The sequence below is a fragment of the Cynoglossus semilaevis genome, chromosome 4, assembly GCF_000523025.1.
Source record: "Cynoglossus semilaevis isolate Cse_v1.0 chromosome 4, Cse_v1.0, whole genome shotgun sequence".
In the NCBI taxonomy this organism is placed as follows: domain Eukaryota; kingdom Metazoa; phylum Chordata; class Actinopteri; order Pleuronectiformes; family Cynoglossidae; genus Cynoglossus; species Cynoglossus semilaevis.
This window is the reverse complement of record NC_024310.1, coordinates 6,136,388-6,149,559: the sequence shown is the minus strand read 5'-3', so window position 1 is coordinate 6,149,559 and position 13,172 is coordinate 6,136,388. Positions and strand designations below refer to the sequence as shown.

The window sequence follows — 13,172 nt, the reverse complement described above, 5'->3', positions numbered from 1 at the left end:
ACTGTAAAACTGCTTCAGTTCAGCTGTTGTTGGGATTCTAACCGACAACTCCACGGACAAAAACTTCAACAAACGTCTGGAAAAGTCCAGGGAAAACGACAAACACACAAATTCCATCGACTGAAATATCAATTTATTCTCACTTACTTGTATTAAATATGCACAAAATCTCAATGATACCTTCTGGAATATACACAAAACATACAAAAACTGAATGTAAAATTAAAATAATATCATAAAATAAAAAGATTAAAAAATGTATTATAATAGTATTTATTATACGATCTATATTATAACTGTCCTTTTTTTTTTGAGGATCTACTCATCTGTCTGACAGTGGTTCTCTAAAACCACTCAAACACTGTCCTACAGGGATGAATGTGTGTACCATGAGTGAGTGTGTGTACTGCAGTATGACATTTAGAGGTCATATTTACTTTGCCTGTGAGTACTAAAGCAGAAAAGTACAGTACGGCTAAGACAAGTCAAAATGCCTCTCGTCTCCTGTTGGTGTAGAGTGTCCGGGTTCTGACTGCAGGAAACTGATAGATGTTAATCTGAGTGAACCACACGGAGCCCGTCACAGATCCAGGACCTATGGAGGCTAAAGGTTAGCAGAGGTCAAGAGGTCACAGTAGAAGGAGCACAGTACTGTATGTCCCTGAACTGGAGTTTGAAACGTCCTCTCACATTCCTGAATTCCTACGTTTGTTTGTTTAAACATAACAAGTCAAAGATCAGCTGCAGCAGGTGATATGGGTGTCGCATTAACACTGGGATTACAGTGGATTACAGTGGAGCCTGGGATTAGAACTAACACCAAACTTTCAGTTCTAACCCCAACCTCCTGCATCTCCACCTTCTCTCTGCAGATTAAAAATCTTCTACTACTTTCGGATAAAAAGATACTAATGCACAACAAACCATAAGTACAATAAAATATGGAGGATAAAAAGTGCCAAAGTGATGTGTTAAAAGTAGGGGTGTAACCACACACCCATCTCACGACACGATATTTATTTTTAAACAAAATGAGCTCCAGAAAAATAATGACCAAAGACAATGATCCTTAATTAGTAAAAACTAAAAACTGAAGCGGCATCAACTGGACATCACCATTCATTTCCTCTTAAGACAATGATCCTTAATTAGTAAAAACCAAAAACGTAAAAGTAAAAGTCATTATTCAAACTGCTCTGGTTTTATTTACTTCACTAATTGTCACAACACAAGAATAATAAAAATATGAACCTAAAACGAGTTTCTTTTTTGTCTTTACAGAAACACTGTTTGTGTCTGTGGAAGTGGTTCTTCCCACGTTCTGTGTGAACACCTGAATGCCACCTAGCCTACGTAGGGACCTGACCTGGTTTAACAAACACAGTTTTGAGGCAGACGCCTCTTTTATTACAGCTTTAAAAAACAAATGAAATTTGTTGAAACTGTTGCATCTGCTAATCCCTGTGAAACAAATTAAATCCTGGCACAAACACAACGCTCATTTGCATGAATCAATAAGAACACACAAATGTGCTGTGTATGCACGTGTGTGTGTGTGTGTGTGTGTGTGTGTTAAAAGCTGTGCTGCTAAAGTGAGCAGTCTTGAACCTCATCACTTCTTTTTCTTCGTGTTGTCACAACACATTACACAACCCATGCGTTTAACGTACACACACTTGGCACGGACTCTGTGTGTGACACACACAAACACACACACACACACACATTCGTACAACAACACTGCAGTGCTGCTGAAGACTTGTGGGTCTAGTTCCTAGAAAGAGTATATATATACACACACACACACAAACACACACAAACACAAACACACTTGCTTGAACTGTGAATGACGGCCATTATACAGTATTTATAGATAGAAACATTAATAGATTAGAGCTGTGGTTCTCAAACTGTGGTATGCGTACCACTAGTGGTACGTGAGCGCTCTCTAGAGGTACGCGAGGAAAATTCATATTTTTACATTTACATTTTCAGTTGAATAAATCTGAAAACATACCCTGCACAATTAATACAACATTTAAACATAAACATCTTTATAAACATCTTCATAAACATCTTCATAAACATTTATAAACCTCTCTCCTGTGGTGGAAGCTAACAGTGAAGACCTCTGCTGCTGTATTCTAATGTTGGTCATCATGGTGGAGCTCAGAGAGATCAAGGTTTTCTCAGGTGATACAGAGTAGAAAAAGTTTGAGAACCACTGGATTAGAGATTAGATAAAGTAGATTATGTAGATTTAAGAGGTAACCATTATTAACCACTAACCAATATCATCTTTTTAACCGTCATTTATTTATTTATAAACCTCTCTCCTGTGGTGGAAGCTAACAGTGAAGACCTCTGCTGCTGTATTCTAATGTTGGTCTTTGTGGTGGAGCTCAGAGAGATCAATGTTTTCTCAGGTGATACAGAGTAGAAAAAAAAAAGTTTGAGAACCACTGGATTAGAAAATAAATTATGTAGATTTACACTAACCAATATCATCTTTTTAACCGTCATTTATTTAGTAAAACATGTAATATCACCTGACACTGCAAAAAAATGATATATTTACTATACAAACATACTGAAGATTAATTGTTCCGATAGCATACTTTAAGGTTAAATTACAGAGTTTGGACAGACACTAACTGACCTTTGAAGATACACAGAGATCATAATTCATTAATACTCATATTTCTGTTAAGTCTTTTTATGTTGAATTATGTTTGAGCTTTTAATCAAATGTGAACGACCTGCGTCAAACCTGTAATCCATCTACAAATACACACACAACGATGTCACAAGATCAGATTTCTGCTGGATTACAGAAGATCATCATCATCATCAGAACAGACTGTCAGTGTCTGCAGGAACCTTCACTCAAAAACTGCCTGTTCAAAAAAAAAAGTTCAAATGTCAAATAACTAAATTAACCGTCCAACATACGCAGACCCATGAACCTTGGACGCCAATAAACGTTCATTTTGCACAACAAACGCCGAGCTAACAGCGGTTGCGGAACAGTGCAGGTTGTTCCATTAAACCCTGTACAGATGATAATAAATCACCCACACATTGTTCTATGAGGCGCTGTTTAAGCAGATTATATCATCATTTTATATCACTTTTATGGAGCAGGTGTTAAAAGTGTCACTTTAAACTATGCTTAAGATATTATCAACTTTATTTTAACATAAACTCATTGATCAGTTTGGCCCAGCGTCACAGAGATCGATGCCTCAATGGGACTGGATAATGATCACAATCAATATTAATGATATAATTACAGATTTTATTTCTTTAGGTCAATTTGCCTCCGACTTTTATCTCCTGTTGGGTCACAGGTTGTAACATTTTATGAGATATTAAAAATAAAAAATATAATTTATTACAGGTTTATAGCATGCTACATTTTGGAACAAAATCTCAAAGTGCTACAAAGTTAAAATAACACTAGTAACAATGGCATTAAATAAAACAAAATAAAAATAAATTAGGTTTAAACCAGTGAAGCATTAAATTAAAAAAATATATACAAATAAAAAACATTTTTAAATTGCCTAAATCCCCCCTCCCCCCCCCACCATCATTTAACTGCTCAGCAACGTGCCTGGTTATGACACGGCGGCACAGACTGATCTTTAACAGCCAAGATAAACATCTGGTCTTATCAGATGAAGCCGAGTCACACTTTGTCCACAACAACCCCAGGGTCAGAAGATGAAGGAGAACTGGTCTCAAGGGCAGACCAGGCCGGTGTACTGGTGGGAAGTGGGCTAATGTTAGGAGAATCACATGAAGAAGAGGGTGAGATGGAGAAGAGGGTGAGATGAAGATGAGTGTGAGACGAAGAAGATTGTGAGATGAAGAAGATGGTGAGATGAAGATCGGGGTGAGATGAAGATCAGGGTGAGATAAAGATCAGGGTGAGATGAAGAAGAGGGCGAGATGAAGAAGAGGGTGAGAGGAAGAAGAGGGTGAGATGGAGAAGAGGGTGAGATGAAGGACAGGTTGAGATGAAGAAGAGGGTGAGAGGAAGAAGAGGGTGAGATGGAGAAGAGGGTGAGATGAAGAAGAGGGCGAGATGAAGAAGAGGGTGAGATGGAGAAGAGGGTGAGATGAAGAGGAGGGTGAGATGAAGAAGATTGTGAGATGAAGAAGATGGTGAGATGAAGATCGGGGTGAGATGAAGATCAGGGTGAGATGAAGAAGAGGGTGAGATGAAGAAGAGGGTGAGATGAAGATGAGGGTGAGATGAAGCCCTGTGTTTCCTCCTGTTCAGTGACCAAACAAAGTCTATCTTTTCAGTTACTCAGTGATGATACACTCTTCTTTAACCCTCGCTGTCTAAATCATTCATTCACAAAGTCGGGTTCGAACTAGACAGACTTGGTGTGGAGCACGTGTCAAACTCAAGGCCCGGGGGCCAAATGAGGCCCGCCAAGTCATTTTGTATGGTCTACAGGAGGTTAAAAAGCATTTAATAAAGTGAAAAATATTCGTAACTTGATAAAAAAAAAAAACTCAGTTTTAGAAACATTTATTAATATAGTACAGAGTAGTTGCATCTATACAGTCTTCCATTTACAACCGGCCCTTTAAGGGGAACTGTACAAATAAAATATTTGCCTTTTCAAATTAAAAAAACCTTCTCTTCTTTCGGGTGGATTTGCTAAATTCAGATCAAATCTCAAATTAAAACGCATCATAAATCCTCTGCCTTTCTTCCCTCAACACATTCAGCATAATATTTTGAGTAACAATAGTTGTGTATACATAACAGTGAGCCTTAGCCCCAACAACAACTGTGAGAATTACCGTTCCTTTACTGGCGGATTTGGCAACAATCTGATGTCAGCGATGGTGTGATATCACTGTCATCAAGCAGCACTGACTGTAAAATGATGTCACTCCACGGTCTCCTCTGTTCACACCGCTGTTCTTACAAGACTCATAATAAACACTCATACACGCCGTCTGGCCTGACTGTGTCCAACAATAACTCTGTAAAATGATGACTAACGCACACATAAGGAAGTGTGCGGCTCTTAAAGAGTCCATCTGCAGAAATGGGACTCGAGCAGAAACACTGAAACGCACAGAAAAAAGCAGCCAGTGCTGATCAAACCAGCATGTTGTAATTACTTGCTCAGAGGCAGGGCTCCATTAGCAGAGTTCAACTCAGCAGCAGGAGTCATTATGGCAGAGCTCAGAAACAGGTGGCATCTGCACTGACTGTTCACTGGGGCTGTTTCCTGCACCTGTGTGTGAAAGCTGGTGGCTTTTAGTTAAAACGATGTGTGTTTGACGATGTGTGTGTGTGTGTGTGAGGCAGCACTCTGTAGTGCCTGTTTATAACCGGGGCTTGAAGAAGCATCAAAGGGTCTTTCATCTTGCCATCTCAGCTGCCACCACAGCACCGTTGACGGCGGCGCTGCAGCCAAATGTATGCAGCACTGATGGAGTCCCACAGAGGCTGAAGACTGTCAGGCATCTGTTTGATTACATGTCATCAGCAGTGAAGTAAAGGCATTTAGAGGAAGACGAGAGGAGAGGACGGGAGACAGCCTCACCCGGGGTGGATGTGAGTGAAGGTACTTTACACTGAAGAACACTGGTGGCTGTCATGGAGATTGGAACTTTAACCCCTCGCCGCCTGGTGGATGTATTGCTTAACAACCATTTCAAACATAAGGCACGCATGGCAGAATGCGGGCAGTGATGTTTGAGACGTATGTACCAAATAAGGTACGTAGGTGAAGCATGACTGAGACATAAGGTGTCCTGTAGATCAATGTTTCTGACCGATTTGTTTCCCAAAGACTGGGTCGTGACCCTCAGGTGGGTCTTTTTTTTGGGGGGTCATCTTGCTTCACATTTCCCAGGAGTTTTTGAATAATGTCTATTGTCTTGGGTCGCGAAGGTTTCTGACTTTTAAAGATGAGGTCTAGATCAGGAGGAGTCTTGTGTTAGTTATACCACACGTCAGATTATTCAAAGATAATTAGACTAAAATACGATGAGTCAATTCAATTAAATAAACAATTAAATTTAGAACTTCTGCCCGGTGCTTCCAAGGAGAATGGCACTAATCAGGTGACAGGCCTCTGAATCCCCGACCTCTGTTGATCTGCTGACCCGTCCAGGTGGACGTCGACACTCTCCATCTCAGTTAAGAAATCATCAACGCCTGCGTGCCTGTGTCAACGTCACTCCATCACACTGGACACACACACACTCAGTGGTGAAGTGATTGACACATGAACCTGTGAGACCAACACCTGGTTTGTAAACAGGTTTGATTCCTTTGTTTGATTCCATCCCACACCAGGCACAACACACACACACACACAGGAATTCCATTATACATCTGTTTGTGCAGAAGGTAAACAGAATTGGAGACTTTGTTTGGTGGGGTGAGGGTGTGTGTGTGTGGGGGGGGGGGTAAAGGTTGATCTTGAGTAAGTCACACTGACGGACAAAGGAAGACCAATGGGAGCTCTAGATCTTTATCAGCATTCAAAATGAATGAATATAATGAACAAATGACAAGCAAATAACTTTTCCCGACTCTGCACCTCTGTCCACAAGGCATGATAAATTCAGAATGAGAAAAAAAACTTCCACTGCCAAGTATTACGGCCACAGCTACAGCTGAGAGCTAATTAGTACTAAAACACAATAAAAAACAATGTCGTGTTACAGCTTAATGGCCCTGTGTCGCAGCAGGGCAGAAGGACATTACACACACATACACACACACACATGGGGAAAACACACACATTCTTCAGCTGCCACAGTTTCACTTCCTTAAGGCTTTAATACAGAAAACAAAACAAAAAAAACACGCAAGGACATCCTTTCTATACGACTTTTAAAGGCAGTATAAGTACACCATGAACCTGTGTAGAAACATGTTTTTAAGTTGGACTCAGATAAATCATTAACACAAGAATGTGTTCACAACCATCATGTCAAGAATTATGGTAAGGAAGTGGAGAAAAATACTGGCCTAGAAAAATATTCAAATTCAAGAAAAGTGCAATTTTTCATACTTTTTAAGACCCAATCTAGAACAAAGAAAAGTGCAATTTTTCATACTTTTTGAGACCCAACCTAAAACAGTATAGATCAGAGGTTCTCACACTAGTGGTCATTCATAATGTGGGCCAGTATTAAACCCCATATGTTTGACCCCTCTCGTCTAGGTAAAAGTCACGTATAATACATGGAATATGGCACAAATGTAGGAGCATGGTGTAAAAAAAAAAAAAAAAAAATCGACTTCAATCAATTTGATATTGATGGACCTGCTGGTTGGCTGAAGTACAGACATTAGAGTTGTATTAATGTTGTAAAGCAACATGGTGCAGCGCCACCTCTGTTCTGTTTCTACAATGATAAGAATACTGACAAGGATTAAATATGTAGTTTTCCATGCGAGTCTTGTATCATCAGATCCAATATCTCCTCACTTTGAACTGTTGATGAGACAAATTTAATTATTTGAGTTTCTTATCGGTGAAGAATGCAGGACATTTTTCACAATGAAACTTTATTGACCAAACACTTGACGGATTAATCAATAATGAGCTGTTAGTTTCACCTCCACTTCAAACCACACTTCAAATACAAAGTGTCTTCACCACTCCCTGGCTGGAAAATACCAACAGATGTTTTAGCTTTTGTGCCTCTTTACTAGAGCAGACCAACGGTGATGAATGTGTTGTTTCTTTGATAACCCCATGACATCATCTACCTCCAGACAAACCATTCAAAAAACACTCTTCATGACAACATGACTGATTTGTTGACTCGCGGAGCTGAAAGTGTATTTGAATCCTATTGATTGTCCAGTTAATGATTTTTAGAAAAAATATCCATCCAGGTCTATAATACGTTTACACAGTTTCAGAAATATTCCAGGATGTTTCAAAGCAAAGAGACAAAGAACAGGATTATTTTTAAAAGTAGACTTTTAGGTTGATTTTATCAGAGTGGAATTGAGAGTAAATAGTTTCTAAATGTCAATTTTTTTCCTCTGATAAGACGGGAAAAAGAAACAGAGAAAAATGAACACAAATATTTCTAATTTCTTATGTTTAGAGTGAAATGATATCTGTTTCAAAAAACAAAACAAAAAAACAACCTAAGACAAACCAGTCTAGTCCAGAAAAGAAAATTCCAGGTATAGCTATAGAGTCAGGAAGGACATAACATCCAACACCAAATCACCAGAGCTTAAGTGATTCTTCATTTAAATTTGGGTGATTAGCAACAACCTTGTGCATAATCCTTTATAACCTTCTTATCAGATGTAATAAAATAAACCAAAAGAGGTTTATTACCCCTGTGTGCTACATCAAACAGGCTGCCACCAGTCAGGTGACTTTCTTCCAGGCAAACTCTAACTGACTTTAAGGGGAAAAAGCCATAACAAACACCAGGAGACTTTAGGACTGTGGAAAAACACGAGGGCACTGGCTTTAAACCACCAGGAGATATTATTACCTTACGCCACGCTACGTGGACGACAATGTTCTAACCTTTTATTGCTCAAGAACAATCTTGACAAAGTCATAAATTTCAGCCTTTTACTTATGACGCTGTTGAACCACACGACATAAAATGTTTCTTTGATAAAGAAATGATAAAGAGGCTGACGATTAATTATTTATTAGCGTAATGAAACAAAGGGAGATGATCACAAGACCACTTGCTTTTATTTATGGGGGGCACAGAGCAGTTGTACAGGTAACTAAAAAAATGTAAAGTTTGTTTTTCATTGAAATCATCTTCATTCATGAATGTTCTCCACAACAACTGCGCAGTTTTATTATTATGGCTGAGGGTGATTCAAGGTCTTTACCTTTAAAGTTTAACTCATTGATAACCAGGTTTCATTGGGTCACGGTTGTTATTAATAGATATTATGTACCTTTGATTGTAACTGGCGCCCTCTGACATTTTACAGGCAGTGAAAACAATGACCTTTGCCCCCAGGATTCGTTTAAATAAACGCAGGGTTTACACCAAGGGTCACAAACATACGACCCGCAGGCCAAAACTTGCCCGCTAGTGGGTTCAATCCGGCCCACTTGATGAACTTTGAAAGCACATACTTTTCATGTTCATGATGTTTTATTAAATGATATTTCATTATATATGAAGATTTCCAAATTTAGTTATTTTAATGATGGAAATGGATGCATGTAAAAGCTGTCATCCTGACTGACATCTGCTGACGTAGGTGTGGTTTTTTGTTGTTTTTACTTTTTGTTTTTGTTTTTTACACTTAATTCAAGGTCAAATCCAAGTAACAATTATCTAAGTAAACACTAACGACAGGCATTCCAGAGATAGATACTTTACAACTGTTGCTGGAAATGTTCACATTCACATTGTATCATCCACCAATAAGAACTCCTGTACTGAGAACTGCATATCATCCACTTCTGAGAAATTCTGATTCAGGGACAAGATAGAGCCGAGTGAATTTTCTTTGATTATATATTTTTTTAATTAATTATTATAATCCTTGTTGAATATGCTGCCTAGATTGCTTGTGGATACATAATTAAATTATAATTAGTTAATATAATTAAACATGAAATAATAATCATAATAAGAAATTTTCAAATTTTCTTCATCTTTGCATATGCAAAAACTGATAGACAGATAATAAATATCCATGCAAAAAAAATTACTAAGACTAAAAAGAAAACAGTGGATTTTTCAACCTCTTCTTTTAGCATCAGGACTAAGTAAATAAAAGAAAATACCCACATTATATTTCACACCATTAACAGCATAAACACCTGGCTGTACTCTCTAAAAGGAACTGGAATAAAATCATTTATACAAATAAAACTGACATTCACTTTGTTGCCCTCTTAATTGTACACTGCTGCTTTTATTTGACTAACATTTCTCTGCACGCAGCCTTTCAGTGTTCTTGGCCACACTACACTGTGGCCTCTTTGAGCATCCAGTGCCCACAACAAACCCACACAAGCACCATCACTGCCAGTATGACACAAAGGCACCGTGTTACTACAGCCCACGTCCAAAAGGGGAGGGAGGCAGCGATAGAGAACTTATTGATGATAAAAGAGATTATTCTCACACAGGCTATTTTTACTTGATGCTATTTAGATGAATTTGTCTGTTATATTCCCACATAAATCATCAAAACACTACAGGGGGATCTGAGATTACGTTTTTTCCTCTCTCTCACTGTTACAGTAATAGCTGTTTTCCACGTTCTCCTCAAAGAGATGAAGACCCGAGCACGAGACCACAGCGGGGTGACGCAGTGTCCAGCGCTGAATCAGCGGGTCGCCAGTTGTGTAATCTATCACTCTAGAACACACACAGAGATTAACAGCACACTGAGGGGCGGAGGGGAGCGAGAGGGATTCTGTACAAAGAAACTTTTTTTTTCCAACTTAAAGGAAACAGGGGCCCAAACAAGTTGCTACAGTTGTGGCTCCTCTTGAATGAAAAGTCTCCGTTTGGGCCCAATCAGCCCATAAAACACAGTCTCTACAATTAGATGATTCCTAAGCCTTGACAGAGGTTTTTGTGAGGTAAAGTTCAACTGGAGAAAATGAGCAGTCCAGGGATGCCGGCTGCAGTCCCCTCCCTGAGTTTGTTCATTCTAAGGAGCATGCTGCGAGTTTTGTTCTCTGCTCAGAGGGGTCTAGGAACCTCAGAGCTCCTCCACTTTGGTCACAGTTGCTGCACTAAAAACGTTTAGACCCGGTGCCTTTATTTGCATCATGTGTCCTCTCTTTTGAAAATCACCGTTGATGTGGAATAGTGGTGTACGTAGAGATGGTTCCACAGTGTAGCAGCTATCATGGTTCCCGGGTTCGAGCCCCAGAGAAAACCCATAACTCGCGCCTCATGTCAGAGCGGGGATCTCAAACATACGGCCCACGGGCCAAAACGGGCCAGGTAGGCTGTTCAATCCAGCCAACTTGATGAATTTTGAACACTTCATGTTCAGGATATTTGTTGTGAGATTATATCTCATTAAATATGAATAAATACGTTCTTTAGAGTTAATTATTTTATTGCACTGATTGTATTGGTCCAGCCCAATTAGGTTAAGTTAGATATATATGTAACTTATGTCTCACGCTGATGTTGATGTTCACTCTGATCGTGGCTAATCAAAGACACAGTCATGTGGAGTTGACTAAATTAGCCTCGTGTGTCGATGTGTAATCATACGTAATAGAAGATATATTTTTATTTACAAACAAAAGCTGTGCAGCACAGCTTTAAAATATAATCCTTCTGAGGTTTAAAGTACAGCATTAGGTCCGCTGCAGCACCTAAGGCTCTGAGACGTTAACATTTCTGGGATTATGGCGGCTGGGCATAAGAGATGCAATTAAAACTTTTAGCTCTAATGATTAATCCTCAGAACTATTGGCAAATATTGTCTTATCTTGGCATGTACAATGAAAGAGTCTGGATTTTAGATAAAGGTGTGAGGTTGCAATGTAACTCTTGTTGTCCCAATCAAAGTCAATCACAGTTCACGCCCGGAGTTGGTATAAGGCCACCACGCAGCACTGATCTTCTTATTGCACAACTTGAAGTTGTGTTGGACAGCTTTTATACACTGTACACTACAGGGACCTGGCTTCTTCAGGCTACAGTACAGTAGTGTACGGAGCATGCTTACGTTCCTGATCTTCAGGTCTTCAAACTCCTGCTCAGAACCCACTGTAAATCTGTAGTATTGTGTATTTCATGTCATTCAAAACAACTTAGACTGTTTATACTTTACTCAATTTAAAGCAGAGGAAAAATAAAGTTAGTGACAAAGAATGATAATAAGATTATACAATACTGTCTTCAGGAGCCTTTGTAAACTGTGCACCTCACCTGTTATGGAATTTTAATTTTTTTTTAAAAAAAGAAGAAAGTTTTCTTCCCTCTCTCCTGCACCAGTTTGTGTCAAAGTGAAACTGTTAGGCTCCAGCATTAGTTTGGTCAATAAACAAATGGTTTTTTAAGCCATGCCAAATTTATAAGCACTAACTTTGCAGTCCAATAAACAGTGTTTTTCACTAAGTGTGAAAAACACTTAGAAAACAGTGTTTTTCACTAAGTGTGAAAAAAAGTATATCAGTGTCTATCACTCAACTGATACAGAAAACAACACCGGCTAGCTGTTTGTGCAAATATTACGTCAACAATGTCCAAAAACTACAAACTGTCAGAGTTGGTTTACTGTACTGTACCAAAATGCAAGTGTGTCTCTGCTTCTGTTATCACCAAAGCTACACAGACCGGCCAGATACAGTACGTACCTAGAACCATACACAGCTGCCTTCACTTGACTGTGCAGGAGGACGAACTTCACCGAAAACTTTACCAATTCTGCACGTCAGGAGTTGATATTCACGTAGAGACAAAGCAGTGGGAACCACAACAAACATGGACAAATTCTGTCACTTCTTAACACCAATTCGTCTCAAATAAATGCCGGAAACACGCGTTTCCCTGCCACACATTTCGCATTTTTCATCAGAGTTCAGTAACAGCAGCTGCACGTTTTGCCAGTGAGCCGTGCGGCTTTAAAGTGACGTCTCCGTCAGCAGGAGTTCGGTTTTTCCCCGTCAACGCTTCGGCATAAAGCTTTGCGAAGTGCGAGCAAAGTTCAGTGAAGCAACAAGTTTAAACTCACCAGAGTCTGTTCATACTGCAGCGCACGTTGGTCCGAACCGTCCCCTGCCATGGTTCTGCTGCCGCTGCTCCGTCACTGCTGCAACCGGCGACCTGGTCGAGGCTTCTGAGGGGCGAAGTCAGAGGAGTCTCTGTGGTTTGGTTTTTTTTCCCCTCAAAAGTGTGCGTCTGTGAGAGCAGCACTTAACGCACGGGGCTGCCTGCAGTTACAGTGTGAGAGTCCACTGAGGGAACTCCAGCTAAAGACTGCGTCCCGAATCCGACAAGTTCCTTCATTTTATAGCGTCAAGTCTGCAGCAAGGAACACACTGTGTGCGTGTGAGTGTGCGTGTGAGGCGGGACTTGATATGCACTGTACCCTCCCATCTGGAAGTGTGTCAGTCTACTTTGAACAACAACAAAAAAAAGTAAACTTCTCACACCGAGTTACTTATTCCTCTGATTCTTTCTCTCTCTCTTCT

The 13,172-nt window shown here is 39.7% G+C and overlaps 1 protein-coding gene across 1 annotated transcript in view; it reads right to left on the bottom strand.

Annotated features, from left to right (window-relative positions):
• Positions 1–13,172, bottom strand: part of clcn2c (chloride channel 2c) — a 90,579-nt gene extending 77,407 nt beyond the window's left edge. The window contains exon 1 of the mRNA XM_025055220.1: positions 12,713–13,172. Within this exon, the coding sequence (XP_024910988.1) occupies positions 12,713–12,763 (51 nt within the window). The 5' untranslated portion in view covers positions 12,764–13,172. The remainder of the gene's footprint in view (positions 1–12,712) is intronic.